The sequence below is a fragment of the Zasmidium cellare genome, assembly GCF_010093935.1.
Source record: "Zasmidium cellare ATCC 36951 unplaced genomic scaffold M409scaffold_47, whole genome shotgun sequence".
Taxonomy (NCBI): Eukaryota; Fungi; Ascomycota; class Dothideomycetes; order Mycosphaerellales; family Mycosphaerellaceae; genus Zasmidium; species Zasmidium cellare.
The window spans coordinates 41,135-67,411 of NW_022986991.1; the positions used below are offsets into that span (position 1 = coordinate 41,135).

Here is a 26,277-nt window from a genome sequence, read left to right on the forward strand (position 1 = left end):
TGCCCATTTGCCGGGGGCAAGACGCCATCTGCAGAGGATGGAACGCACCAGTGCTGCCACAAGCAGCATGCCTGCACTCTATCGACCCACCGTGCGATCCCAATCGCCTGAAAGAGTGAGTCGCTCCCCAAGACCTTCCCGATCTAATCCCACAATCGCCCAGTCGAGACAAAATGCCGCAAGCCACCATCCACTCGGCCTTCTTCCACGCTTCCAGCTTGCATGCATTGCGCTAGCACCGAATTCTGATACCATTTGACACCATTGGCCTGACTTTTTAACTAGGCGGTGATGCTCCAACGTTATCTCGCTCTCCACACACAGCAAAGCACCGTTCGCAGGCGAATCTCAGAGTCCTCCTCGCCTTCACCACCGCTCTCACCAAAGTCGCAAGCACCGATGCGAGCTTCACCAGAAATGTCGTCTTCAGAACCCTCCTCGGCTAGCCCGTCACCGACTTTGGAAGGCACGAGATTCCCACAACTCTCACCGCCCGCATATGCCCTTCCTCAACCCGCTGCTCCACGCGCACGTACAAGGTCTTCAAGACCATCGATTGCGCCGATTCCAGAGGACGATTCGCTGGAGGAATTTGAGGCTCCGTCGCCAAGCGAGGAACGCAAGCTGTACACAATCAACCATGAAATCAAGACGACGTTGACAGATCTGCTCAACTGCGACGCTGTGAGGAACGATACCAAGATGCGATTGTGGATTCAAACGAGGTTGATGGATGCTGAGAGGGAGCTCAAGCGACAGAGGAGATGTCGTCAACGCATGGCGTCGTTGCCGACGCCGACGATTGTTTTGACACCATCTGACGTTGATGACGATCGACGTGGGAGTGTTTGAACGGAAGGAATGGCTGGACTTGCTGCGGGTCGGCGATACATGTCATGATCTTGGACTTCGGGTTTTCTTTTGTTGATCGACTTTGGCGACAATGAGCACAGTACTTTTAGCGATGGAGCTGGAAGGCGTTGTATCGACCTACTTTATTCTTCTATGCGATACCAGCAGGACGCCTGCGATTACTGCAACTGATTTTTGCGACCCGGGAGAACAGTGGACGGAAGAGAGGTGTAGCTTAGCGTAGTCATTCCAGGAATGAATTCTTGACCAGTTCTACGGAGATTGGCATCGTCTTCAACTGCTCGTCATTACGAACGATATGCGACAGCTGCTTTGTGCATGACTATGGAGGTGTGATTGCTGACGGACAGTAGTAGTGAGCGGGTTCTTCCTCTTCGCACCCAAATCAGATATTCAACAACCTGGCATGCTTCTCAGAATACCTTGCGCCCTGCACCTCGACCTTCTCCAAAGCCGCTTTCAACTCTTCTAGATCCTCCTCGCCCAACTGCACCACCGCAGTATTCTCCTTCAACCTCTCTTCCGATGCCGTCCCGGGGATTGGAATGACAGGCGCTCCAACAACGCCCCTCTGCGCAACGACCCAGGCCAAAGCAACCTGCACTGTCGAACATCCCTTCTTCTTCGCCACCTCCTCCGCCGCATGCAAAATCTGCATATTATTGTCGAAATGCTCCTTCGCGAACCGCGGAAACATCTTCCTATAATCAGTCTCCCCCAAATCCTCAAACTTCCTATACTGCCCCGTCAAGAACCCCCTTCCGATGGGACTATACGCCACGATAGGGATCCCAAACTCCCGACACGCATCTGCGACCCCATTCTCGTAAATCCCCCTGTTCTCGAAAAGACTCAACTCGACCTCCACAGTCTGGATCTTCGCCACTTTGCTCGCCTTCCTCAACGATGCCCCAATGCATTCACTCAACCCCACGCCGCCGATTTTTCCAGCATCGACAAACTCCTGAATCGCCGCCACAGTCTCCTCGACGCTCCCGTCGGGATCCAGCCTCCCTGGTGCAAACACATCAAGCCTACACTTCCCGTCCAGAATCGCCAGGCACTTCTCCACGTTTTGCCGCACACTCTCCGGATCGCAGTGAGGGATTCCGTTCCGGACGTCGATGCAGCTCTTCACGCTCACAACCACCTTGTCCGCGTCTTCGGGGTATTGCGTGAAATAGGCGTTGAGGAGGTGCAGGGAGTTGTATTCTGGAGTCCCGTAGTAGTCGGATGCGTTCCAGAAGTTGGAGCCGGCGTTCAGAGCGGCTTTGAGGGTCTTGATTGCGTCGGCGGGTGAGACTCGGCCTGGGTGCATGAGGGATATGAGGCCGTAGCCGATGGGGTTGACGGCCTTGCCGGAAATTGTGGTGGTGGTTGATGCCATGGTTTCGGGTAGGTTGATGTTCGTGGGTTTCTCTTGGTGTTGATAGAGGAGAGTTTGAGGATTCTTACTTGGTTATTTATCTATACCACAAGAACATTGTTTGTCTTCGTAGTTACGACCATCAAGACATCGCAAACGGTCGACTCCTTAACGCCGTCAAGAGTCTTCCGCACCATGAACCCTAATGGCCATCAAATGGTGTTGCGCAAGACTCGCTTCAGCCCTGACAAAGCCTGCATGGAACTTGTCAGTGGCAACGTGTATGCCGTATCTGGTATGGTAAAGAGGAGTGGTATCCATCGCAGCTTCAGCCTCGCGCGGGGACGGAGTCTGATTGTGGACCCGATGATCCGGCCCGGCGATCGGGATGTTCGGCATGCCGTGTCCGGGTGGCTCGAAGAGGACGACTTCTCCTTGTTCTCTATTGATGAAGACATCAACTTCTGGGAAAAGAGTTCTGGAGGTTTCGAAAATTCTTCAATGCGCCCAAGGCTGACAGAGTCGACTTCACCGATGTGATGACGACTAATAGCCAGGAAAGATGAACAAAAACAATGCGGCAGTCAAGAGAAGCGACTTGTATTGTGTACAAAGCACAAGACTCCCTTAATAGCTGCTGAACTTGTCGCAAATACGAGGAGTGACGACGAGAGCGAAGGACAGAGAAGATCAAGTTGTTGTCGCAAGCCGCGCACCCCGTAAAGAGCTCCAGAATGTCTCGAAGCTCTAGACCTGCAAACCGCGCCTTTACTACTACTTTTGGAAGGAAGATCGCTATGCCTGCCAAGACACGATGAGATGCTTGCGAAGAGGTGCTGATCTCGTCAATCTCAGTGCTCTAGAAAGGTTTTTGCGAGGCGCTTCTTTGGCTCGAAGGAGGGCAGATTAGCGATCGCGAACATGGAACTCTTCACTGGTCAGTTCGAACTGACTATGGTCTCGTGAAGGGAATATGCCGATCATGGCAACGCGACAGGGCGCATATCAAACATTCACGACATTGCGCGTTCCGCGGACATTATTGACATTGTCGTAGAAGAAGCACCTCGTTCGTTGTGTGGTGGCCTTTCGATCTCTTGCCGACTCTCCTTCTACCTCAGAGTCTTGCTTGCACACGAACAACTTGTACGACTGGATCTAGGACAGCATGGGCTCCATTCAGAACGAAGCCGACGGTAGGCAGGCGAAGACGGCCTCAATCTATCATCCTCTTGGTCCCTTGACGGGTGACGAGTTTACGAAATGCGCGGCAATCTTGCAGGCTCTCTGGCCGGAGGAAACTACTTTGCGCTTCAAGTCGATGCTTCTGCTCGAGCCTCCCAAGAAGGATCTGATATCGTATCTCGACGCCGAGAGAAGTGGCCAGACTCCCGCTCCACTGGACAGAGCTGTGTACGTTGCGTACTATATTCAGAGCACTGTAAGTAGCAATCCTGCTCTTGGACTGCGTACATGTTGCCGCTGACATGACAAAGGCCAAACTCCATGAGGCTGACGTCAATCTCACTGATGACACGGTGCCACGGAACGTCCGCCTGGGAGATGGCGTACATGCTCCCAATGATCCAGAAGAGGTCTTCGCTATCGAAAAATTAGTCCTCCAGAATCCAGAGGTTCAGAAAGCGTTGGCCAAGCTCGAGTTGCCGAAACAAACGCAGATCGTGTGCGATCCATGGATATATGGTTCTGTCTATCCTGCCTTGTTTATGTCACTCTGAGCTGACAGTCTCAGGATCGGACGGAGTCAACGATGGTGACCTACGAGATGATATCCGGCTGCTTCAGTGCTACCTCTACGCAAGAGATCCAAACAACCCAGAAGAAGCCGACGGCTGTCATTACGCTTTCCCGTTGCCTATACCGCCTGTGATGTCGCCAGTCGATTTCAGTCTCCTTAGAATCGACATATTGCCAACTGGCCTAGACCATACCCCGAAACCACTGCAGTCTCTGAAACTTGGTCCACCCAACGAATATATACCAGAGGCTCAAAATCTGCGAACAGATCTCAAACCACTGCAGGTGGTCCAGCCTGAGGGAGCATCCTTTAAAGTCAAGAAGTTTTCCGACTTGGGCCGCACGATCTTGTGGCAGAAGTGGGACTTCAAGATCGGCTTCAATGCACGAGAAGGCATGGTCATCTACGATGTGCATTACGACGATAAGTCACTCTTTCATCGGCTGAGTCTTTCAGACATGGCTATCCCATATGCAGATCCGAGAGCACCATATCATCGCAAGGCTGCGTTTGACTTGGGTGATGTTGGAGCTGGCATTGTTGCGAACGACCTGAAGCTGGGCTGTGACTGTCTCGGTTCCATCTATTACATGTCTGAGTTGCTCAACGACACCAAAGGCAACCCAAGAGAGGTTCCAAACGCAATATGCATCCATGAGGTCGATGACGGGATTCTTTGGAAGCATACCAACTACAGGACCAAGCGCGGTGTGCTCGTGCGGAACAGAGAGCTGGTCGTTCAAACGATTCTGACCGTTGCCAACTACGAATACGTGCTCGCATGGATCTTCAATTTGAGCGGTGATATCACCTACGAAGTTCGTTGCACCGGTATATTGTCGACTCAACCACTGGACCCCGAGTTGACCCACGAGGAACATCCCTACGGTGTTGTAGTACATCCCGGTGTTTTGGCGGCCTACCATCAGCACTTCTTCTCTCTCCGCATTGATCCACGAGTCGCAGGCAATGGCAACGAAGTGGTCTACGACGAAGCCTATGCTCTCCCTCGAGACAAGATTGCCAACCCGAATGGCACAGGCTACACAGTCAAAAGAAGTCAAGTCCCCAAATCAGGCGGCTACGACCTGGACGAAACCAAAAACCGAGTCTACAAAATCACCAACCCCAACATCCGAAACGCCGTCAACAACTACCCCGTAGGCTACAAACTCCACATCCCACCCATGCAATTCCTCCTCGCAGACCAAGACTCCTTCCACCGCAAACGCGCCGAGTTCACAGACCACAACCTCTACGTGACCAGATACCGCGAAGACGAGCTCTTCGCCGTAGGCACATTCACGAATCAAAGCCGCGGCGGGACGGGCGTGCGCAGCTGGGCGGATCGCAATGAGGAACTGGAAGGCGATCCGGTCGTCTGGGTCAATTTTGGGATTAATCATTTCCCAAGGGTGGAGGATTTTCCTGTCATGCCGATGGAGAGGATTACGGTTGTGTTGAGGCCGGCGATCGATGTTCCGCAGAGTGAGCAGGGGGTTAATAAGAGTGTTTTGTTGAAGGATGTTGAGGATGAGGAGGGCTGTTGTCTGGCTGTGCGATGAGCTGTCACGATGTACATATTGTATCAAGATGAATGGGAGGCATGCTTACTGAACGTTAGACAAAGAATAAGGCTTCAATGCTATAGTTTCTCGAGAAAGGGCTGTGCTCGGTCTCTCTCTCCGTACATTAAATTGGCAGCCTTTCTTATCGACCGGCATGAGCAGCGACTTGGTTCAGAGTGTGTGGTGATACAGATATTCTTTGAACAAATTATGTGCCACTGGCGTGAGGTGGTTCCAGCGCTCAGTTCATCCTACCCCTTCACTATCTCCTCCACCGCACGATGAGCCGCTCGCAAACCTCCTTCCATGAATCCTTTATAAGCAGACGAGGTCTCACTACCCGCGAAATGAACATTCCCATGTGGCGCCTTGAGATCTTTCTGGAAGCCCTTGCTCAGCATTCCAGGTGGCCAGGACGAGCTGGGCGCCCCCCAGAAATACTCATGTCGCTCCCATAACATCTCACTGACAGACACTGGCTCAGGCACATCCTCAACAAACTTGGCGAAAGCACATTTCATCGCCTCCCAAGCCGTTGTCCGTCGGTTCTCCCTGCTCTGGCCTCCCCATACGGTGCCTTTCTTTCCAGTCGCGAAGCACGTCAAGGTCCAGCAATCTTTGGTCGGCACGCTGGTGTCTCTGACGAACCGCACGAGACCTTCGTCGGCGAACATGATTCCGCCTGAGACTTTTGGTCGCCACCACCCACTACTGAAAGCAAAGACAATCTTCGAATACGTTGGCATGATGAGGCTGTCTGAAATCAAAGCCTTTCGCTCGGATAAAGGTGGCGACCATTGAATGGAGTTCCACAAAGGAGGGGTGACAGTGATGATAGCCTTCTTAGCCGTGAATGTTTTGTCGTTCTTCGTTTTGACTGTGACAAACCCGTCTTCCTGGGATATTGAGCTCACTGCGTGGTTGAGCAGGACACTCCCATGTGGTAATCGAGTAGTGATGGCGTTGCTGACACTTTGGGTTCCTAGAAATCATAAGCTCAGTATGGATTTAGAACGCCACAAATGTTCAGAAAATCACTGACCATCGACCAATCGTTGATATTGAGCATCGTGTTTCTCTTCACCGCACATCTCCTTGATACCACCTCCGCAGGCAAAGTAGTGGGCAAAGTACAGCATGCTGGCCTCAGTCGTGTCGGTGCCTACGAAAGTCCTCGCAAACAAATCGACTAGATGAGGCAATGAGGGGAGGCCGGGGAAGTTCTTCTCGACCAAGTTATGAATGGTGCCGGCATCGAGGTCTTCGGCGCCTGGCGTGCTTGCAACATCACCAGTACTGATCGACTCGACCACATCTCTGAACTTGGCGAGAAACTCCTCGAAACCGTCTCCACGGCTTTCCTGCAAAGGGGCAAAGCATTAGTCAGATGGTCCGTTTTCGCAACATTTTACGACGACTTACCAGCTTCTCATGCAGCCCGTGAGTGAAGAAAGATCCATTTTCAGTTTGCTGAATATAAGAACCCTCGGTGTTCTGCACCAGACGTTCCAGGCCGAACTCTTCGATCAAGGCGTTGATAGAGCTTTGGGTTGTGTCATTGACCCACGATGCTCCAAGATCCACGTGCCCTGATTTACCGCATCCATCAGGGACTGTGTATGTCTTGCCACCGACTCTATCGCAGGCCTCTAGAATAATGGTTGAGAGTCCATATTGTTTCAGGTACCAAGCTGCTCCACAACCGCTGATGCCCCCGCCGATGATGATCACATCAGCGTCATGCGCTTGGCTGTCGATGGAGCCCATGGCGTGTTTTCAAGGAAGTATGTTAGGGAAGGAACAGAGTGATTTGATCTGAGTGGCAAGGGCCTCGCACTGCCTCATGTATTCCAGAGGCAGATTTGTCCGTCCCGGAAGAATGCTGTTGCGGACAGGCTTGGCGAGGCTGTGAAGCGGCTTACCTTCAAATGGATGTTTTATCAAGGGTTGAAGATAGCAAGACCCCGTCACTCATACTGCAAACAGACGGCAGACGCGGAGTCCGCGCATGTCGACCCAAAACCCGGTCTTGTCAGTGGTGAGCTTTCTCGACAAATGCAGATCCTATCCATTTTAGGCAATTTAGACGCTCAAAACTCAAAGGCCCACTTTCACATGAAGGTCACGAGACGCGAGCTTGGTGGTTAGATCTTGGCTGGCCGCTGTTTTTGGAAGTAGACTTGTGCAGTCGCTGACAGCAGAGTTGTTGTCGCGTCTGGTGAAAGAAGCGCCAGACAACGTTTTGTGGCATTCTCAAGCGAATAAAACACCCATCGCGCTCCATTGTAGAGTGTCAAAGCCCAACAGCGAACTTCCAGATCAAATTGCTCCCGATGCCTGAATACACAAAAGGTTCATTCACCGCCCATGGCGTTCAAGCATTCAACCCAGCAGGAGCCTTGACCGAGCTCGGCGAAAAGCTCTCACTCTCGCAAGCCATCGTTCTGCCTCCAAATGCACAACTGGTCGTCACCTCAGGACAGTGCGGCTTCAAAGAAGACGGCAGCCTTTCATCGGATAAGCACGAGCAGATCTCAGAGCTCATTGCGAACGCCGACAAGACGCTACGAGAAGCTGGATGCAAAGACGGCCTGAAGAACGTGTATCAATACACTCTATACTATCCTTCCCTTGATGACGAGTTCATCGACGCGTTGGTCACTGCAAGAGATCGGTACCTCGGCGACAATCGCCCTGCAAATACGGGTGTTTCTGTTGCTGGTCTCTATGGTGGAGCTGTACTTGAGATCACCTTCTACGCGTACATTCCAAAATGAGAGCGCACGCTGGTGAAAGGGATGTAGAAGAGAAGGGCTTGGGTGTTCAGAACTAGACCACAGACTGTCTTATAGATAAGGCGGATAGGCATTGAAATCATCTTTCGTTTTATAGGTCGAGAACCAGAAGGATCATCAGGGTTGTCGTCTGCTTATCGAACATATGTACCCCGCAATTCTAATTGAATGAATAAGACAGAGGGTCCAGACGCGAGCCCTCGGAGGCGCTCTACACTCCTTCTCTTTTTCCTGACTTGACGTGCCCATCTCCAATTACAATGACTCCCAATACGAAACCTGGTTCTGTGCAACAATGTCCTCGTCCACAGAAGAGGAGGACGAAGAGTGGATGTATGACATGCCGCGTCAGACGAAAGAAGTGCGATGAGAAGAGACCGAAGTGCTCTAACTGCCAAAGATGGGACGAATGCTGCACGTGGCCACAATTCCAGATCACAAGTCTATCATTCGAGCCATCACAGGCGCTCAATGGTACGAAGAAGGCAAAGAAACCAAAAGCCAAGAAGAAATAGAGATGCAGAAGGATGCCTTGAACGACTCCTCCGATGACGAGACTCCAAGCTGCTGGAATATTCCAAGCGACACTGTTCCTCCGCTATCGCCGATGCTGGCTGTACCACTCCCGACAATAGCATCAATCTCACTGTCGCCGTCTACGACAATATCTCAAGATTTCTTGCTCGAGTTCTTCATATTGGAGGAATCTAGAGGCCTCTGCGGCCGCGCACCTTGCGACGATCCTTTCATCCGGCTCGCCCTTCAGCTATCGCAATCGGACGAGCTGATACAGAGCGGAATACTGGCACTCAGTGGTAGTCGAATGTTTGCGAAGCACTCTTCTCCATCAGTACAGGAAGCAGCTCTACGTTATCATAACAGAACCATTCTGCAAGTCCGAGAGGCAGTTGCTTCGTGGCCACCGAAAACTGGAGAGGACGTGATACGCTTGCTCACTGCGTCCATTCTCCTATGCCACTACGAGGTAAGCGAGGTAAATACAATATCGGGTAATGTTTCTGACATGTTGAAACAGGCCCTGTTAGGCAATGAACAAGACTCATTGCAAGCTCATCTCAGAGCCTGCCGTCAAATTGTCGAGATTGCACAGCAACATCCGTCAACGCTGCATTATTCTGCAATCTACGGCGTTCTATTCGAAGCGTATGCGTACTACTCGATCCAGATCATATTCCGCTATGCTGCAAGCGAGGCCGACGTGCAAGCCACAATTCAGTCGCTACAATTTTACCGATCATTGACGACATACAGCACTTTCGGCTACTTGATGCAGGCCACGTGCGACTTTTATACTCTAATTCCCCATGTGGCTCTATTTGGACTCCGCATAAGGGGCGTGGGAGACGTTCAACACTCCCAGGAGCTTGAAACCCTGTATCGCCGTCTGGAGTCGCTCATCATCTCTCGACAACCTGGCGTCGACGATGATGCTGAAGCCTCGACCAAGGTAGCCACGATCTACCGCAACTCGCTGCTCATAATTCTGCATGCCTCTTACCTTGGACACTTGTCAGAGTATTTCCTCTTGCAAGCAAGGCTGAAGCCGATTATCTCTGAAACCATGTCATTGTTTGAGAGCGTCAAGGACACCGAAACTGCGGCCCCTGCTTTCTGGCCTATGGTACTACTAGGGTCTTGTCTACGGGATCAGAAAGATCAGGACTGCTTGCTCAAGTACCTGGAATACGGAGGCACAACCGCAGGCTGCCAGAACAGAGCGAACGAGGCGCTCCAGTGGATTTGGAATCGTCATTCACAGAGTACTTTCGGGCCCGCTGGTTTGGAGGCTTTCTCTGTGGAGAACAATACCGGGCTATGTATTGGATAGCGATCTTTCGAGCAGTTACCAACATGCTCTTTACCCTCTTGCTCTCGACCAAGGTCCTGATTTATGTGGGAAGAAGACCGCCATTGGCGTTGACGACGCTTGCTGTTACCCACCTCGACTGCTCTTGGCACAAAAATGCAACAATGGGGGCGATATCCATAACCTCACCAATTCGCGGTGATGCAGGAGTTGGGTCAGCCAACACACCTTCCAGCTCTTCTGCACCCGGTACTTCAGACCACCTAGGCTAGGGTCAGCACTTACGCCTTCTGTATTAATAGCCTGTGAAACTCACATTTCTGTTCTGACCGGACCAGGATTGACAGCGTTGACGGTCGCTTCGTACTCGTGGCCTGGATGGCGGTGAGCTCAGCCAATACTGCAACGATCAGGCAAAACACACCGAGCTCCTTGGCCAAACTCTTCGTTACACTTTCGAGAGCGGCCTTGGCGGCCCCATACATGATTCCGATAGGGTATGCTGCTAATCGTCAGTATGGATTGAGGTCGTACATCGCAGACATACTCACGAGATCTGGCAGCAACTGAACTGAGATTCACGATCCGGGCCTTCTTCCTCAACACAGGCTTGCTGAGCTTCACAAGTAGAAGTGGGTAGAGGACATTGGGAATAAAGCATTCCTCGAACGTCTTCGTTGTCACATCCTTCAATTCCAGATCTTCGCCGTTCGCAGCGTTGTTGACAATAATATCTACGCCGCCGTCGAACAACGAAGCTGCTTCGGCGATTGTTGTCTCTGCGGCTTTCTGTGCGTCCGCAGCGTCTGCTTTGATAGCCTTTGCTTTGGCGTTGGGGTTGGATTTGATCTGGTTGATCTCGTTGACTACTTCTTCCGCGGCTTGGGAAGACCTAGCATATGTGATGAGGACGGAAGCTCCTTGTTTGGCGAGTTCTCGAGCTATCTCAGCACCGATTCCTGTGCACAAGGATCAGCAAGGAGTCACCGTCGACATTGGGACGCGATGGTAACCTCGAGATCCACCAGTAACAATCGCTCCTTTTCCCTCCAGAACGCGAGACATAGTCGAAATGGATTGATGTGGGGGCTTGCTGAATTTTCGAATAGGAACAGCACGGGTCAAACTGATGTGGCAATCGCCTTGACCTCGTAAAGTTTTGAGAGTCAACAGAAGTCAGTATCCTGGTGTTTCAATTTCGAGAACGCCTCCGCAACTATATACAATGATCGCGAACAAATTCCTTGCGATGGCGCCTATTTTGCTGCTTTGGGCTCAGCCTTGTTGTGACAACGGATGACATGGCAGTGCACACTGACATTTCGGTGTCATGTGCTTCGAAGTACTCCTACTCTTCATCCATTCATGTTGCCCGGGTGATGATTAAAGGGCAGTGTTTGTAGGCTCCTTGTAGGTAATCAAGTAGAGAAGGTAAAATCATACAGCATCTGACTATCTCTGATTTACATATCTGGATCATTCATCCGTTTGCGGAAGATGGCGTAATAGCCAAAAGCCAGTATAACGATGCCCGGCGCGATCACCACAGTCCAATTCATAGTATCAGGGGTCACTGGCAGATATAGCGGAAAGCAAAGCCATACTGATGCAAAGACACACCAAACAGCAGCAACAACTTGTAGTGGTAGCCCCCATCGCCCAAGGTTGAGCCATCTGTTTGGGTTGAGAGATTCTCTCCCACGGAGTATTGCCATAATCAGATTCAAAAGATAGGACAGAAGAGCAAGTATTGCACTGGAGCCGAAGATTGCGTTCAAAGCGGTCAACGAGCCGATCCCGATGGCGCCAAGGGCAACTGTAAGCACCAATTTGACTATCAGTGCGTTCATAGGGATGCGATCTTTGGAGACCAGCTTCGAGGTAGCGGCCGAAAATGGCAGACCGTTCGTCCGGGAGAAGGACCAGTATAGTCTGTTCCAGCTGGTGAAAGTGGCCAGTGTTGCAACGAATATCGTCAAAATTATTGCAGTCGTTGCGATGCAGAATAGAGCATCGGATCGCAGGCCGTCCTTCAGTACATTCAGAAGAGGCTGGTGACCATATGGATCCAGTAAGCCTTCAGGACTGACTGTACAGAACGAGAACATCACGATCATGGCAAATCCAGTAAACGCACTCAAGAGTGATGAACCGATGATGACCATTGGGATGTCCTTGCTCGGCGAAGGAACCTCGTCGGTAATATGGGTGCAGGAGTCGAAGCCGCTGATCGATAGAAGTCCCGGTAAAAGCGCCAGGAAGAAGACCAGACCGTCTGAGGACCAACCGGATTCGTTGACCACGTCCACGAAGACTGCACGAGCGGTTGCTTTCGGCTCCGCTCGCACCAGCATCGCTACGAAGACGAATATCCAGGTAGCGTTGATGACAACGACCGCTGCCGTCATGAGATGAGGTGTCAGCTTGAAGAAGCCGGGTAAATTGAGTATCGTGATGAGGAGCGCAAAGGCGTTTGCGATCAAGTAGACTTGCCACGTATCTGCCTTGTAGCCAGGGTTCATAGCTTCTGCGAAGCCAGCGACGTATTGGCCTAAGTACAGCATGTTTCCTGCTGACACGAACCACCAGAGGGCAATGGTTAGCCAGCCGACAAGATACTGCATCTTCTTGGCGTATCTGGGTGGACTCAGAACCCCTATCCAATGTGCGGGTCCTAGACAATGTATTAGCATCATGTATGAGAGGAGGGAATCTCGACTCACCGGACGAGTGAGGCATAGCAGAAGCAATCTCTGCAACCACCAATCCAAGAATCAGCTGGAAGAATCCAGCGAAGATGAAGCACCATACGTAGTATGGAAAACCTCCAAGACCGATGATAAGTGATAGGTATGCTCCCACAGAGATCGGGGTATTCGTTATTGAGAAGTTCATGCCCAAGGTCTGCCACAGCTTGAAATGTACCTTTGGTACACTTCCACCTGGAGCATCTTTGACCAGATCTCCTTGCTGAATGGATGTGTTGTCTTCAAATCGTTCTTCATCTGCCACTTTCGTCGACATCTTGTCATAGACCATTGCTTCAAATGTAGTAGAAGCCAGCAGCAAGGCAGAGATCAAAAGCGCGCTTCAAAGAGACAACGGAGCTTGGACTGTTCACCTACGGTTGAAACCACAACGGTCTGTATCTTGCTTTTAGTGCAGTGTGAGTACATGTTACAATCGATTGTCATGACCATATTGAGAGATGCTCACGCGACGAAAGATAGGCCAAGACCGCCTCCTCATTCGGCTGAGGCGCTCCCCAGTCTAGCCTTGGACCAGAGACATGAGAGAATGTGTGGCGCCTAATGAGATAGCTCCAGAATACTACCCGAAAAGGACAAGTAAGCGCTTTCCAGAGAGCCAAAAGCCAGCCTCTTCTCCGAAGGTCTGTCAAGCGACACGCATTCGCTTCCAAGTTCCACTGAGCGAGTCTGGCCATTCCAGGCTATTGTTTGAATGCAAGATCTTGCAGGATGTGTCATTTGACGTCTGAACGGCAGCACTGACAAAAGACGATTTCGATTAAATCGAACCCGACTGTTAACAATACGTCCCCTTCTGCCGTACTATGTCCTCCCAGAATCTCATACAGCTCAGGGTGAGCATCAGCGTGCCATTTGTGGCTCAGAAACCAACCCCATCCACCTGTTTTCACGTGCCTGCCCGTTGAGAACCACGATCATCTCCAATTTTCTACCGTTGCCATAGACCCTCAACTTCACGCATTCTCGTTCTTCTCATCCATGCCCAGATAGTCTGCAAGTTCGCCAAAATCATGCATCCAAAGACCTCCCGCCAGACGAGGGTACTGAGACCTGAAACCAATCGATTTTTGGGCCCGCTTCGACATGGTCTTTGCAACACTTTTGCTGACTTGGAATGGGTACGCCTCTTCAGGTGTCAAGTATCCAGAGCCGAAGCTGAATGCCACCGCGCGGCGTAGCTCGTTGGTTGTGTTGTTGGCACCGCCGCCGTGGACGGTCTTTCCACTGATGAACAGACAGTCCCCTGGCTCCATATCGGCGGGAATGGTGTCTTCTTGCTTTGCTTTCACGTTGAAGTCTTCCCATAAATGGGAACCTGGGATGACTCGAGTCCCACCATTCTCGTCTGTGAAACGAGTCGTGGCAATCAAGAAGTTGACGATTGCTTCAGGGCCTTTGGGTCCTAGTGAGTTGAACACCGAGTATTGACCAAGGTCTCTGTGCAGAGGCTGAGGCTTATTTCCAGGACCAATCTCAATAGCTTGCGCGGAAAGCATCCAGCAAGACTTGTTGTCAATTTCGAAGACTCTGTCGAGGGTGTCATATATCAAGTCCTTGTCGAGGATTTGCTCACGAAAGAGAGGACTCAGAGTCGCAAGGTTGGTCAGTCGCTTCGTCTGTCGGCCGTGGAAGTCTTTATGGGCATCTGTATCGAAAGTAGAGCCAGCCCGGACGCTCTTGATGCCGTTCACAATGTCTTGGTCCAACTCGGCGACTTGTTCTTGGGTGAGGAATTGCTTGATGATCACTCCCCCATGGTTTCTCACAGCTTCGAGTATCTTGTCCGCTCCTGCTGAAGCATGTACACGAGGGATTGCCAGAGGTGCAGACGGGGGAGTCATTCTGTTGGAGTTGTTCTTCTCGAGGACAAATCGATCAAGTTCGATCTATCGCGGTCCAATGCCCGTCTCTTCGTGCTTCGTTATAGCAGCAAATGATGACTAAAAAGATACCGGAACGACCGACCTCAACTTTCGCGCGGGCTCCGACAACGCCAGCATCGCCATTTCTGCTATCAGAATCATGTCGCAAGCGCCACCTCCTCACACGTTCCAGGAACTTCCAGCGCCACGATCCACCATTCCATTTTCGGCAAATTTGACGCCTGTCACATGCAAGCAAGCCGCGGATCCCTTAGCGCAAACCCTAAATGCACTTCTCAGTCTACAGCTGGCGGCTAGATAAGAAGTCTTCAATGCAGAACCACATATCCTAGATCTCATACAGTGCGGGGAAGAGGGCCCTGAGATATTTCACGAAGACGAATTGTACTGACGTGGCTGTGAGAAGCTCGTGTTGCGGCTAATCCTTACAACCCCGCATTTGCAAACGACCCTATACGATCTACTGAACGGTAACCTCAGTATCTCCCACAGCGCTTGAGACCAGAGACATGGTGGACTGGCGCAGCGGCGGCTACTTTCAAGCACTTCGTGCGGCGATCGTGAACCCAGCGGACATCAACTTCTTCACAGATCAACCATCAGCACAGCCTTGGCTCAACAACACTCGGTACACCGCGACCATCTCCCCAGCACGCAACCCGCAGACCGAAGGCGAGGACGAGCTTTTTGGTAAAGCACTCCAAACAGACGATACGATCCAACACTGGCTATCACTGATCTCCAACACCGCCTTCCCAATTCTGGCGCCCAGACCACCCAGCGAAACACCGCTTCTTTCCGGTAAATTTGACGCCCCAGATGTCGTGAGCTTATTGTATCTCCAACACGGGATCAACGGCTTCCGCGGGACCGCACACGGAGGATTGCTATGCGCTGTGCTGGACGAGGCGATGGGGTTTACGGTCGAGCTGCATCGACATGCTAGTTCATCCTCACGGGAGGAGCTCTATACCGCTAAGGTGAATATAGACTATCGGCGGCCTGTTTTGACCCCTGATATGGTGGTTGTGAAGACGTGGCTGGAGAAGAGGGATGGTAGGAAGTGGTACTTGCGGGGCTTGGTCGAGAACAGCAAGGGGGAACGGTGTGTTGATGTAGAGGGGCTTTGGGTGGCTGCAAGGCCTCGAAAACTTTAGATAAGTACAGATGTTCGACAATCAGATTCGATGTGCGCGGTATCCGAGGGTCACACGATCAAAAGCAAGTCACTGTTGTAGGTCATGTCGTGCCCTAGCCGTGAACACGGGCCATCGATTGAATGACCCCAGCGATTGGTTCATACGGCGCCTATTTGCCCTCGAGTGAACAGCTAGCCGCAGCCGCTCGCTCTAGATCTGCTGATCTGCAACATCCCACAGCCTTGCAGCAGACTACCTCGCGATGCGTGCTCGATGTACGCACTCCCCGATGTCTTTCATCAGCTGACGGCCAGACCACACTCTTTGGACAATACGATAGTAGAGATAACAGCAGTATGCAAACTTGGAACAACTTCGCACAGATCTATCACAAGCAACTTCAGCATCATGTCAAGTATCAATTTACTAGCAGCCGGACTCTTCGCCCTCGCCCTAACCTACACCCTCCACACCATCTACACCAAACTCACCCACGCCCGCCTCGCGCGCCAACTCCACTGCAAACCCGCCCACATCCGCCCGCACCGCCTCCCCCTCGGAATCGACACCTTCCAACGCTACATGCACGCCGCCTCAACACAAAACTCCCAAAACGACGACCTCGCCGTGTACGAAGAGCTGGGATGTCGCGCGACATGGAACCAGAACTTGCTGGGGTTCTGGCAGCATATGACGGCGGATCCGAGGAATGTGCAGGCGCTGCTGGCGAATCAGTTTGAGGATTTTGAGTTGGGGCCCGTGAGGAGGGGGGTGTTTGAGCCGTTGATTGGGCATGGGATTTTTACTAGTGATGGGAAGGATTGGTATGGTGTTGTTTCTGTTATCTGAGGATAAGTATGTGTGGCTTACTTGCGGTAGGGAGCGTTCTCGAGGACTCTTGCGACCTCAGTTCGCACGGGGACAAGTCTCCGATCTCAACATGGTCGAAGCTCATGTGCAGAATCTTTGGAGACGACTCGACGTTCAGGCTGATGGGTGGACGAGCACGGTGGACCTAGCACCTCTCTTCTTCAACTTGACGCTCGACTCCGCGACAGAATTCCTCTTCGGACAGAGCGCCTTGTCACAGCTCGTGCCACTAAGAAAACAAGACAAGGCTGAGGCTCAGAAGTCAACAACCCTGGACTGGTCCGGCTTCGGAAAACACTTCGACGCCGCCAACGCAACCGTCACCATCCGAAGCAGATTCCTCGATCTCTACTTCCTCTACAACCCCCGGTCCTTCCAGAACGACTGCCGCGAAGTGCACAAATACGTCGATCACGTCGTAGACGAAGCTTTGAAACGCCACAACAACCCCGGAGGAGAGAAAAACAACCGCTACGTCTTCCTCACCCACCTCCTCAAAGCCACCCAAGACCGCACCGAGCTCCGCTCCCAACTCCTCAACATCCTCCTCGCCGGCCGCGACACCACCGCGGGCCTCCTCGGCTGGACATTCTACTACCTCGCCCGACACCCCGACATCTACACCAAACTCCGCCAAAACATCCTCCACACCTTCGGCACCGCCACCGACACGATAACCTTCGAATCCCTCAAATCCTGCACCTACCTCCAACACCTCCTCCGCGAGGTCCTCCGCCTCGAACCCCTGGTGCCCGAAAACGCCCGCCGCGCCGTGCGGAACACGACCCTCCCCTCCGGCGGCGGCGCAGACGGCCTCAGTCCCATCTACATCCGGCGCGGCGAAGAAGTCGCCTACAACGTCTTCATCATGCACCACCGGAAAGACATCTGGGGGGCTGACGCGGATGTGTTCCGGCCGGAGCGGTGGGAGGAGAGGAAGAAGGGGGTCGGGTGGGAGTATTTGCCGTTTAATGGCGGGCCGAGGATTTGTTTGGGGCAGCAGTTTGCGTTGACCGAGGCGGGGTATGTGGTTGTGAGGATCGTGCAGCGGTTTGAGAGATTGGAGGGGGTGGAGTTGGGGGAGGGGCCTACGTTGAGGAGGTTTACGGCTACGACGAGTCCGGTGGAGGTGAAGGTGAGGTTAAGGGAGGCTGGAAGAGGTGAGTAGGAGGGTTGAAAGGGGACGTCAAGGTCGATGCTCAAGGTGTTTACTGAGTGCTCGTCGAGCAGTAGGCTCGTTCTAATCGATTCTAACTCCATGACTTTATCAGCGCCTTGTCATGCTCGTGCTTCATATGCTCTCTGATCACCGCTGTTGACACCTTTCCAAGCCCCCGAAAGCTCCACACTACTCCTCATCTCACCATGCATTCATTCGCATCATTCAACCACCAACACCTTCGCTCAACCCACACTCATGCTTGGACTGTCTAGACTCTCTGCCTCCGGAAGAAATAGATGTAAGCAAACTTCTTCATCTCCTCGACATCACCACCCAACGCCACCTTCTCGTCGTTGAACAAAACCCAGCCCTCCTTCTTCTTGATGAACGCCACGTAATGGCCTGCGTGGATGCTGCTACCTTTGTGGCAGACAATACTGCTGAGCGAGAACTTGGCTGGCTTGGTGTCCTCGATCTCGATCTTGGCTGGAGCATCGCCATCGGTACCATTGGTAGCAGTAGCCTCGTCGTCACCAAAGTCGCCAGTTGCATCTGGGTGACTGAACAGCCAGTCGACAGCACGCTCCATGTCGCCACCGGTTTCCTTCAGGGCCTGACGTGCTTGAGGTGCAGAGAAGCCCATGTTGCCAAGGTTCTCGATCTTCTCTGGATCGACGGCACCAGCACTACCACCTGCAGCACCTCCATTGCCAGCATCGAGCGGCGTGTCGATGTCCGGATCTTCCATATGCTCGAACAGCCACCCAGCTGCAACCTCAGCATCCGAGTTACCCGTAGCATTCAGCGCCTTCTCACATCGCACACGAGGGAAGCCCATGCTCATCAGCATGTCGAGTGCCATCTCATTGGGTACAAACTTGTTGCTGGCACCAGCTCCAGCTTCTTGATCTTCTGGCAATTCTTCTTCGCCAGGTTGCTTGCCCTTACTGCGGTAGGCCTCCATGTCGAAGACTTCATCACCGACGATGACTGGAACATCTTGCTTCGTTGGCACCCAGCCGACAATTTCGAACCGCCGAGCGTTGACGGCAAGCACCGTTGGGAGTGACTTGAAGAGCGACTGCTTGGTGAAGCCTTTGTTACCACAGCCCGAGCAGGACAGGTCAACTATTTCAGGAGCCGTGAAGTCATCCAAGCACTGCTTGAGAGTGACAGGTTCGAACTGGGGCGCTTCATCCTTCTCGTCCTTGTCGCCGTTGGTAGTCATTTTCGTGTCTTCTGATTTCGGAAGTCGCTTGATGGGAACGGCCACAGAGATGTTCTCCATCTCGTCCTGTCGATATCGAACCTTCTTACACTGCAAGCACTGCAGCCTCTGCTCCATCCAGAAACGGAATGCCTCAACAGGATCGGTGACATCCTGATACTGGCCACGAGCGCTCTGCTGAGACCGAGAAATGAGCTTGAGAAGATGAAGGAGAAGTTCGAAAGAGTCTTGCTGGTGGTTGGTACTGAATTCTGGATGACCCCTCCCTACTAGATGCTTCAGCATTGCAGGCGCCAATCCTCTCTGATGTGGCTTCTCGTCGGAATTCTGAGATGGCTGAACAGCTGAATCTGGCTTGCTGTAGCGACCTGACAATAGACCATCGGCGAGCTTGCGTAGTTGAACTTCCAAATCTTCTGCAGGCTTGTCGATGGGTGGCAGTGGCTCGTCTGGGCGGTGGTAGCGTTTCTTGAACTCGGGCATCGCAAATAGCGATTGCACGACAGACGCGAGGTAGCAGGTATTGCCCAGGTTCTTGAGTCCAGTGAGTTCAGGGCCAAACATCGGCTTGAGCTGCTTTCCATCCGCGTCGGTCATGTTGAATTCGTATGTGAGATTGTGCTCGAGCTGCATCTCTCCCAGACTCTTCTCCGTCTTCACGCGGTCGGCAATGTTGATGCCCCAGTTCAGCAGATGCTCCACCAGCTTCGGATCCTTCCTCTCCTCATCACACTTGTAGCAGTAGATGTCGGCGTTGCCTTCAGCAGTGAGTGATCCCAGCTTGACTGCCACCCAGTGTCCATTCGCATCTTTATGTTCAAGGCCATGATTGTTGCCACCGATTCCGCCAAACTGCCGCCGACCGCACCCCAGATTGCCACACGTGAGACATAGCCACAGGTTCTCCTTCAGATCGCACTGATTGCAATGTCCCAGATCACCACTTGGGATCTCCCGTGCTGGCTCTTGCTCCAGGAATGCGGTATGCTCGCAGATCTGCAACTCCAACTCCCACGCCTTGACCTCTTCCTGCTGGGCGAAAGTGTTGGCTTTGATGATGCCTTGTACCGTCTCGCCAACCTTGCCCTCCTTCGCCAGGCCGTCGACACCGCACTCAAAGCACTTGACGTCGGTCTTGGTGTCCCAACGGTCCTCATCCGACTCTGCCTTGATCTCCAGCTTACTCATCTTCTCTGGTGGCTCGCTGTCATCTCGCTGCTTCCGCTTGCGTGTGCGCTGGATGTTGACGGCGAGAGGGTGTTGGAAGTGTTGAGCATGGAGGCGACTGTGGATGCGCTCGCCAGCACAGCCTCCGTTGAAGCAGTGAAGGCATACATCGAGACCGGCTGGGTCTTCGGCGCTGTCGAAGCAGACTGTGCAGTCTTCGCGGTAGACCGATTCGTTTGGGCGAGGTGGACGGACGTTGGCACTCGCCAGGTGAGGGCAGGTAGCCATGGTGGTGGTGGTAGTAGTCTTGGTGAGGAATAAGAGGGACTTCTTGTTGAGGGAGAGGGGTTTGGGATATTCCGGGGATGGTTGTTTTTGTTGGTTCCTGGCAAGCTCCAGCTCAAAGGCGGCGGCGTTTGCCTCATCATTGCGGGGGGCAGTGGCGGGGAAGCCTGAGGCAGAAGGTCCATCAATTCCCAGTTAAGATTTGATCGGATTCCTTCAAAGCCAACGTCACCTCGTCTCCGACATCAACACGCTCACAAGAACGTCACGAAACGCGTCGAAGTAGGCCTCAATACGTTCTCGAACAGGTTACCTTGCCGCCCGTCGCAGGCCAGGGCGGTATCATTGCCATACAAGATGGAGTTCACCGGGTTTGTACTTCATCTTCCTCATGTCTCTCCATACGATCGATCGACTATAATACCGCTGGCCATCTCGATATACGAACTTTGACATCCGATGTCATCCCATCCGCGAGGGCAATGCTCTTGATCCAAGTTCTCGAGGCTGACAAGATGGTCTTGCCTCGGACGAAGGCCGGTTCTATAGCGGCGAGATCATAGAGCGTGTCTTAGAACGAGCGATGAAGGTTTTCCATCCAATAGCTACCCAATTCCCAACGTCATGACCGAGCGTCGAGTCGTCAGCTTATCCAGCACTGGAAAGCAGTAGAGCGGTGGCGCAAGGGTTTATATAGATATCAGGATTCGGCTCCTTTCTTTTGTTTGAGGCCTCGAAACTTCACAAACTATCGGACAGACGACCTCCAACTACAATCCACCACATCATGCATCTCACCCTCATAATCTCGACAACGATGCTAATCGTCCTTGGAGCTTCAGCCTCTTACCAACCAGGGACACCAGTCCAGCATGGCCCTCGCATAGAACGAGTGAGTAGTCCAACCACCAATTCCTCGATCCCGCACAGCTCCCAGATCTGACACAAACCCGCAGCAACAGTCGTGCTTCGCAACCTGTCCCGACGGCGTAAGTCTCTTCCCATTGTGATCGCCGCAGAAACGCCTCCCACAGGCCGCTCACATCCCCTCCTCAGGGCGAAATCACTTGCCAGTGCGGAGGAAGTGTCGTGTGCAATTATAATCGAGCGGGTCCTGAGATTCCTTGTGTGAGTATCGACCTGCGCAGAAATTTGCACGAATAGTGTGTTAATCTCATCGCAGGTGTCTGGCCGCACGCAAATGTAACGGAGTATGCAAATCGCGAAACATGCAATGAATGGGGGGTTGATGTCAGCTCATCTTCAGAGGACGATACCAGTCAGTTGCTCGCTACTGCTGTTTCCTTCATCTCGATCTCCACACCATTTCCCTATTCTGTCTCGGTTCATGATCGGCTTCACAACGGCATTCCGAAATCCCTCGCCTCAGACAAGGCTGGTACTTGATCCCAACGCGAACACGAATCAAGCACAAAGCCCTGAATGACACCCAGGACTCAGAACGTCACCCGAAACACATCGTCAATGCTATTCAGGTATCTGTAAAATCAAAACCTTCTTCCGCTCCTCCATGGGTCTCTGCACCCATCAACAACATCGGCTATCTCTTTTCTCCATCCATCTATACATCAAAGCTACATTTTGATTCCCCAGAATAACAACAACCTTGAAATCAACCCTCCTTCCCTCGTCCTCACAGCAAAAGCACAATTCGGCCTTCCCCTCGAAAACCGCGTAAGCCCCAACCCTTACCCACGCAAAAATTTCATTCCCTTCAACAAACTCGATGCAGCAAATCAACTGCTACGCAATCTGCCCGGACGGCGTAAGTCCCCCATCCCCTTGCCCCTCAAAGATGTCCCTCAGCCCTGACCTGTGTGATGTTGCAGGCCCGAGTAAGCTGTGGCTGCGAGTTGAAAGAAATCGTTTGCTATGGGAATCGAGCGGGTCCCGCGGTACCTTGTGTAAGTATTTTCATGGCGGCGGTTGTATTTGTGGTGACGAAGATAGATGGATGGGCTCATAGTGTGTTGTTACAGCAAACACAGGCGGCGCATACGAAGCGGGCTTATTAAATTCTTCATGCTGGGGATAGTTTGAGTTAAGGTGGCTATCTCGCTCAAGGTGGTAGGAGGGGAGGAGAAAGTGAGGGACTTGTACATCACAAGAAGAATGAATATATTCTTGAACATCACCCAATGCTACATATCCTCAAACGAAATTCACCTGGTCCTGGATGACCAAGCCTGCAATGCTCGCGCTCGACAGAGTGCTCAAAACACCCGTGACGAGAGCACTGAAAGCGACTCTACTGACGTCTCCGGATCTACCAGGGGCGATCTGGGACAAGACACCGATTTGTGTACCTAGAGATCCAATGTTGCCGAAGCCGCAGAGGCTGTAGGTGGCGATCAGCATAGAGCGTGGGGACATGTTGGCGTAGAGCGGGTCGGTTTTGAGGGCGGTGTAGGCGACGAATTCGTTCTTTGAGTGTGTGTTAGTCAATGATTGATCTCCTGCTTCAAATCTGAGTGATTGCTTACCGTGACGACCTTAATCCCAATCAAACGTCCCACCTTCAAAAGATCCGGCCCTCGGGGCACTCCCAGCAGGAAAGCGACCGGGTAGAAGACATATCCCAGAATCAGCTCAATCGTGAGATCGTACTCCCCGTCCAGATTGAGATACCGACCGAACCAGGTGAGCAAGCCGTTGATAAGGGCAACGAGGGCGATAATGCACAGCAGAGTGGTGAGAATCATGCCGGCGATCTTCAGACCCAGCCATGCTCCGTTGGCGAAGGCGTGGAGCATGTTGGCGGCTTTGTGCTCATCGTCGTCGGGGACGACGACCTTACCGGTGGTGAGGGATTCTTCTTCTTCGGGGTAGCGCATTTTGCTCACGGCTAGAGAGGCGGGGATGGACATCACACAGCTGGAGATGAGGGCTTGCGGGTTGATGCCCATGTTGATGTACGCGATCAGGACGGAGCCAGCGATCGTGGCGAATCCACAGCACATGACCTGATGAAGCTCCGCCATAGTCAAATGCGCAACGAAGGGCTTAATCAGCATAGCGCTCTCTCCTTGTCCGATGAAAGGCGTAGCCGCGGCGACGACAGCTTCGGCTCCAGAGATCCTCATAGCCCAGAAGAAGAAGACCGCAAACTTGCCCACGAACCACTGAATGAAGCCCCAGTAGTAGAGGAGCTGGACGATGGAGACGAAGAAGATGATGGCCGGGAGGACGGTGAAGAAAAAGTAGGGGTAGTTTGCAATATCCTCGCTGGTCAGGAATGCAACACCGTCCTTGGCGAACCCCAGCAAGGATCGAGCCAGAGTCGAGATGAAGTTGAAGATGTCGTAGCCGACGGAGGTTCGCAGCACGAACAGAGCGACGATGTACTGGATGAGCATGCCCGAGATGACCGTGTGCCAGTTGATGGCCTTTCGATTTCTGGACGTCGCCCACAGACCGAAGATGAGGACCACAAGACCGAACAGACTGACAGCCCTGTTCGCCCGAGTATTGTCTGCGTTTTCTTCGCTGACGAAAGACCCGACCAGTATGACAGCCACAGTAACAGCAGCACCAGCCGGCAGACGATACTTCTCCGGAATGGCCGCATTGACACGAACGCCAGTCTGCTTCCAACCCCAGCGAAGCGGCCTCATAACATGTCCTGCAGAGACATGCAAAGTGACCATGCGGATCGTAAACGCAAGCCACAGCAAGAAAGGAATCACCCAATTCTTGTCATCGTAGTGCAGACCCAGACTGGCAGCCCACCAAGCCGTACCCAAACCCCAGAGCGTGAGATGGATGTAAATGCGGAAACGTCGATAAAAAGTCTTCGCTTTGCTGCTGGATTCTGGACTGTGCTCCAGACTGGTGGTGGGGGTGATTTTCGTGGCGTCGCCCTTCTCGATGTCTGTGATGGTATAGTCTTCTTTCTTTTCGTGCGCCTTTTCATGCGCATGAACGTGGTCATCGTCCTGCGGGCTGGGGTCTGGGATTATGCTGGGTTCAGCGGTGTTGCCCGTTGTGTAGACAGGTACATCGCGGCCATCGTGAGAAGCGCGGGGGCTGTGATGGAGATGGCCATGAGTATGTTGATGCGCCTTTTCAAGAGCTGGATCGTGATGATGACTGTGATCCATTTTGCACAGCAAAAAGATGCGCCTGCTCTGGTACTGTTGAAACGTACAGAAAACGCAAAACGCCTGAAGTTGAAGTATAGCAAAGAGAAAAGGGCCCACCACACACAGGGAATTTAGTATCACCTACCGTACCCTTATCACTTGGCAGCACAACTTTCCAGAGTTCTGGGGCGTCCACGAACGATCTCCTCTCCGCGACGAGCAGCGGACATATTGCCCATGTCAACCCTGCCCAGTCTTGGCTCAGTGGTTGGAACTCCTCGCTCGTTGGTCGGTTCATGCGATCGCTCACAGCGGCGGTGGTTTGGTAGGACGGACGACCTTCCAGTCAAGCATTAGCTCGCTTCTTGGCTTAGATAACGCTCTTGGGAGATGTTGGGGTCGCGGGTCGATTGTTGGTCGATTTGATCGCGGACATCGCCTTGCTGTGATACTTCCATGCGATAGCCATGCGAGAGCATAGTGTAGTCGCGTGAGCCGTTTCCAGGCGCAGTGCTGAGCCGTTCTTTCCAAGACTTCAGGATCAAGTTGCTTGCTCGAGCGGACTCCGGGGGCGAATTTGACGCTACCGCGCTGGTGTACCATCGAGTGGCGTGTCGCATGCTACCCAAGAGAGATACACAGCATGTGTGGTGAAGACTGAGGGACATCTCTGTGCCGCACAGAGGGGTTCTCAGACGTTCGATTGAATCCTTTGAACACCCAAGTCGTGTTCTGCGTGATACCAACCGGCGAAGTCACGACGGAAGTTGTTATCGGCATGTCCGTAATCCTGCGTCCTCAATCAAAGCGCTGGATGTTCGGTGCTGCTCGAGATGGATCTGTTCGAGATTGCCCTTAATGTCGCGTTGAGGTTGTCGTCCCCCAGCTCTTTTCGCGCCTCTCATACTGGGTAGCGGCTGACCCGACATCCGCAGCGCGTCTTGTCGTGTTCGCGTATTTATCTTCCCTTCAACTCGGGCATCAAAGACCATTGAAAGCCCGAGAACGTTGTTGAGAATCAGATGAAGAAAGGGATGTCGTCCATTTAAGAACACCTGGATGACTCACGCGCAATGGCCACGCCCTTCAGAAAATCGGCATGATTTGCGAACGCGAGAAAGCTTCGCGAGTTTCCGCGTATGGAAACGCGTACAACTGTCTGCACGCGTCGGAGTGAGCACTCTGGAGAAAGTGTAGTGTATCTGGAGTATGATTCGAGAGACTGCTTGGTTCCAGTCTCGATGTTTGGGAGGTATAAAGTGGATTCCGAATAATTCCAATGCGGACGGAGTAGGGAGGCAAGCACGAGGAACGAGAGAAAAGTAGAGTGTCGACCTCGTGATATTATTGATTATGCCTCTCAGGCTCTATCATCTCTGTCGATATCGCTGTTCTATCATTCTATTCGAGTCCTTGAACGCAACTTCATCATTCGCGCCCATCACATGCATTCATTATTTAACCTTTCGTGTCGGGGTAT

At 52.5% G+C, this 26,277-nt stretch overlaps 13 protein-coding genes across 13 annotated transcripts; 6 read left to right on the top strand and 7 right to left on the bottom strand.

Annotated features, from left to right (window-relative positions):
• Positions 1-417: 417 nt before the first annotated feature.
• M409DRAFT_28926 (uncharacterized protein) lies at positions 418-852 on the top strand (the record flags this gene model as incomplete). Its single annotated transcript, XM_033809232.1, has 1 exon — positions 418-852. The coding sequence occupies one exon, from the start codon at positions 418-420 to the stop codon at positions 850-852; it is 435 nt and encodes a 144-aa protein (XP_033661431.1).
• Positions 853-1,258: 406 nt separating this feature from the next.
• On the bottom strand, positions 1,259-2,260 carry M409DRAFT_59810 (uncharacterized protein; the record flags this gene model as incomplete). The annotated part of the gene is made up of 1 exon (XM_033814310.1): positions 1,259-2,260. The coding sequence occupies one exon, from the start codon at positions 2,258-2,260 to the stop codon at positions 1,259-1,261; it is 1,002 nt and encodes a 333-aa protein (XP_033661432.1).
• Positions 2,261-3,407: 1,147 nt separating this feature from the next.
• Positions 3,408-5,563, top strand: M409DRAFT_59811 (uncharacterized protein; the record flags this gene model as incomplete). The annotated part of the gene is made up of 3 exons (XM_033814311.1): positions 3,408-3,680; positions 3,736-3,943; positions 3,993-5,563. The coding sequence occupies 3 exons, from the start codon at positions 3,408-3,410 to the stop codon at positions 5,561-5,563; spliced, it is 2,052 nt and encodes a 683-aa protein (XP_033661433.1).
• A 254-nt stretch (positions 5,564-5,817) lies between these two features.
• On the bottom strand, positions 5,818-7,333 carry M409DRAFT_28929 (uncharacterized protein; the record flags this gene model as incomplete). Its single annotated transcript, XM_033809233.1, has 3 exons — positions 5,818-6,548; positions 6,609-6,927; positions 6,989-7,333. 3 exons carry the CDS (start codon positions 7,331-7,333, stop codon positions 5,818-5,820), a joined length of 1,395 nt encoding a protein of 464 aa, XP_033661434.1.
• A 566-nt stretch (positions 7,334-7,899) lies between these two features.
• Positions 7,900-8,343, top strand: M409DRAFT_28930 (uncharacterized protein; the record flags this gene model as incomplete). The annotated part of the gene is made up of 1 exon (XM_033809234.1): positions 7,900-8,343. The coding sequence occupies one exon, from the start codon at positions 7,900-7,902 to the stop codon at positions 8,341-8,343; it is 444 nt and encodes a 147-aa protein (XP_033661435.1).
• A 418-nt stretch (positions 8,344-8,761) lies between these two features.
• Positions 8,762-10,210, top strand: M409DRAFT_28931 (uncharacterized protein; the record flags this gene model as incomplete). Its single annotated transcript, XM_033809235.1, has 2 exons — positions 8,762-9,346; positions 9,398-10,210. The coding sequence occupies 2 exons, from the start codon at positions 8,762-8,764 to the stop codon at positions 10,208-10,210; spliced, it is 1,398 nt and encodes a 465-aa protein (XP_033661436.1).
• Positions 10,211-10,271: 61 nt separating this feature from the next.
• Positions 10,272-11,254, bottom strand: M409DRAFT_70306 (uncharacterized protein; the record flags this gene model as incomplete). The annotated part of the gene is made up of 5 exons (XM_033818669.1): positions 10,272-10,452; positions 10,506-10,563; positions 10,614-10,691; positions 10,741-11,148; positions 11,203-11,254. The coding sequence occupies 5 exons, from the start codon at positions 11,252-11,254 to the stop codon at positions 10,272-10,274; spliced, it is 777 nt and encodes a 258-aa protein (XP_033661437.1).
• Positions 11,255-11,652: 398 nt separating this feature from the next.
• On the bottom strand, positions 11,653-13,213 carry M409DRAFT_37684 (uncharacterized protein; the record flags this gene model as incomplete). Its single annotated transcript, XM_033810782.1, has 2 exons — positions 11,653-12,863; positions 12,913-13,213. 2 exons carry the CDS (start codon positions 13,211-13,213, stop codon positions 11,653-11,655), a joined length of 1,512 nt encoding a protein of 503 aa, XP_033661438.1.
• A 700-nt stretch (positions 13,214-13,913) lies between these two features.
• M409DRAFT_70308 (uncharacterized protein) lies at positions 13,914-14,801 on the bottom strand (the record flags this gene model as incomplete). Its single annotated transcript, XM_033818670.1, has 1 exon — positions 13,914-14,801. One exon carries the CDS (start codon positions 14,799-14,801, stop codon positions 13,914-13,916), a length of 888 nt encoding a protein of 295 aa, XP_033661439.1.
• Positions 14,802-15,352: 551 nt separating this feature from the next.
• M409DRAFT_70309 (uncharacterized protein) lies at positions 15,353-16,000 on the top strand (the record flags this gene model as incomplete). The annotated part of the gene is made up of 1 exon (XM_033818671.1): positions 15,353-16,000. The coding sequence occupies one exon, from the start codon at positions 15,353-15,355 to the stop codon at positions 15,998-16,000; it is 648 nt and encodes a 215-aa protein (XP_033661440.1).
• A 390-nt stretch (positions 16,001-16,390) lies between these two features.
• On the top strand, positions 16,391-18,020 carry M409DRAFT_28936 (uncharacterized protein; the record flags this gene model as incomplete). Its single annotated transcript, XM_033809236.1, has 2 exons — positions 16,391-16,806; positions 16,862-18,020. The coding sequence occupies 2 exons, from the start codon at positions 16,391-16,393 to the stop codon at positions 18,018-18,020; spliced, it is 1,575 nt and encodes a 524-aa protein (XP_033661441.1).
• Positions 18,021-18,282: 262 nt separating this feature from the next.
• On the bottom strand, positions 18,283-20,697 carry M409DRAFT_59817 (uncharacterized protein; the record flags this gene model as incomplete). Its single annotated transcript, XM_033814312.1, has 1 exon — positions 18,283-20,697. One exon carries the CDS (start codon positions 20,695-20,697, stop codon positions 18,283-18,285), a length of 2,415 nt encoding a protein of 804 aa, XP_033661442.1.
• A 2,169-nt stretch (positions 20,698-22,866) lies between these two features.
• On the bottom strand, positions 22,867-24,815 carry M409DRAFT_28938 (uncharacterized protein; the record flags this gene model as incomplete). Its single annotated transcript, XM_033809237.1, has 2 exons — positions 22,867-23,139; positions 23,199-24,815. 2 exons carry the CDS (start codon positions 24,813-24,815, stop codon positions 22,867-22,869), a joined length of 1,890 nt encoding a protein of 629 aa, XP_033661443.1.
• Positions 24,816-26,277: the final 1,462 nt, after the last annotated feature.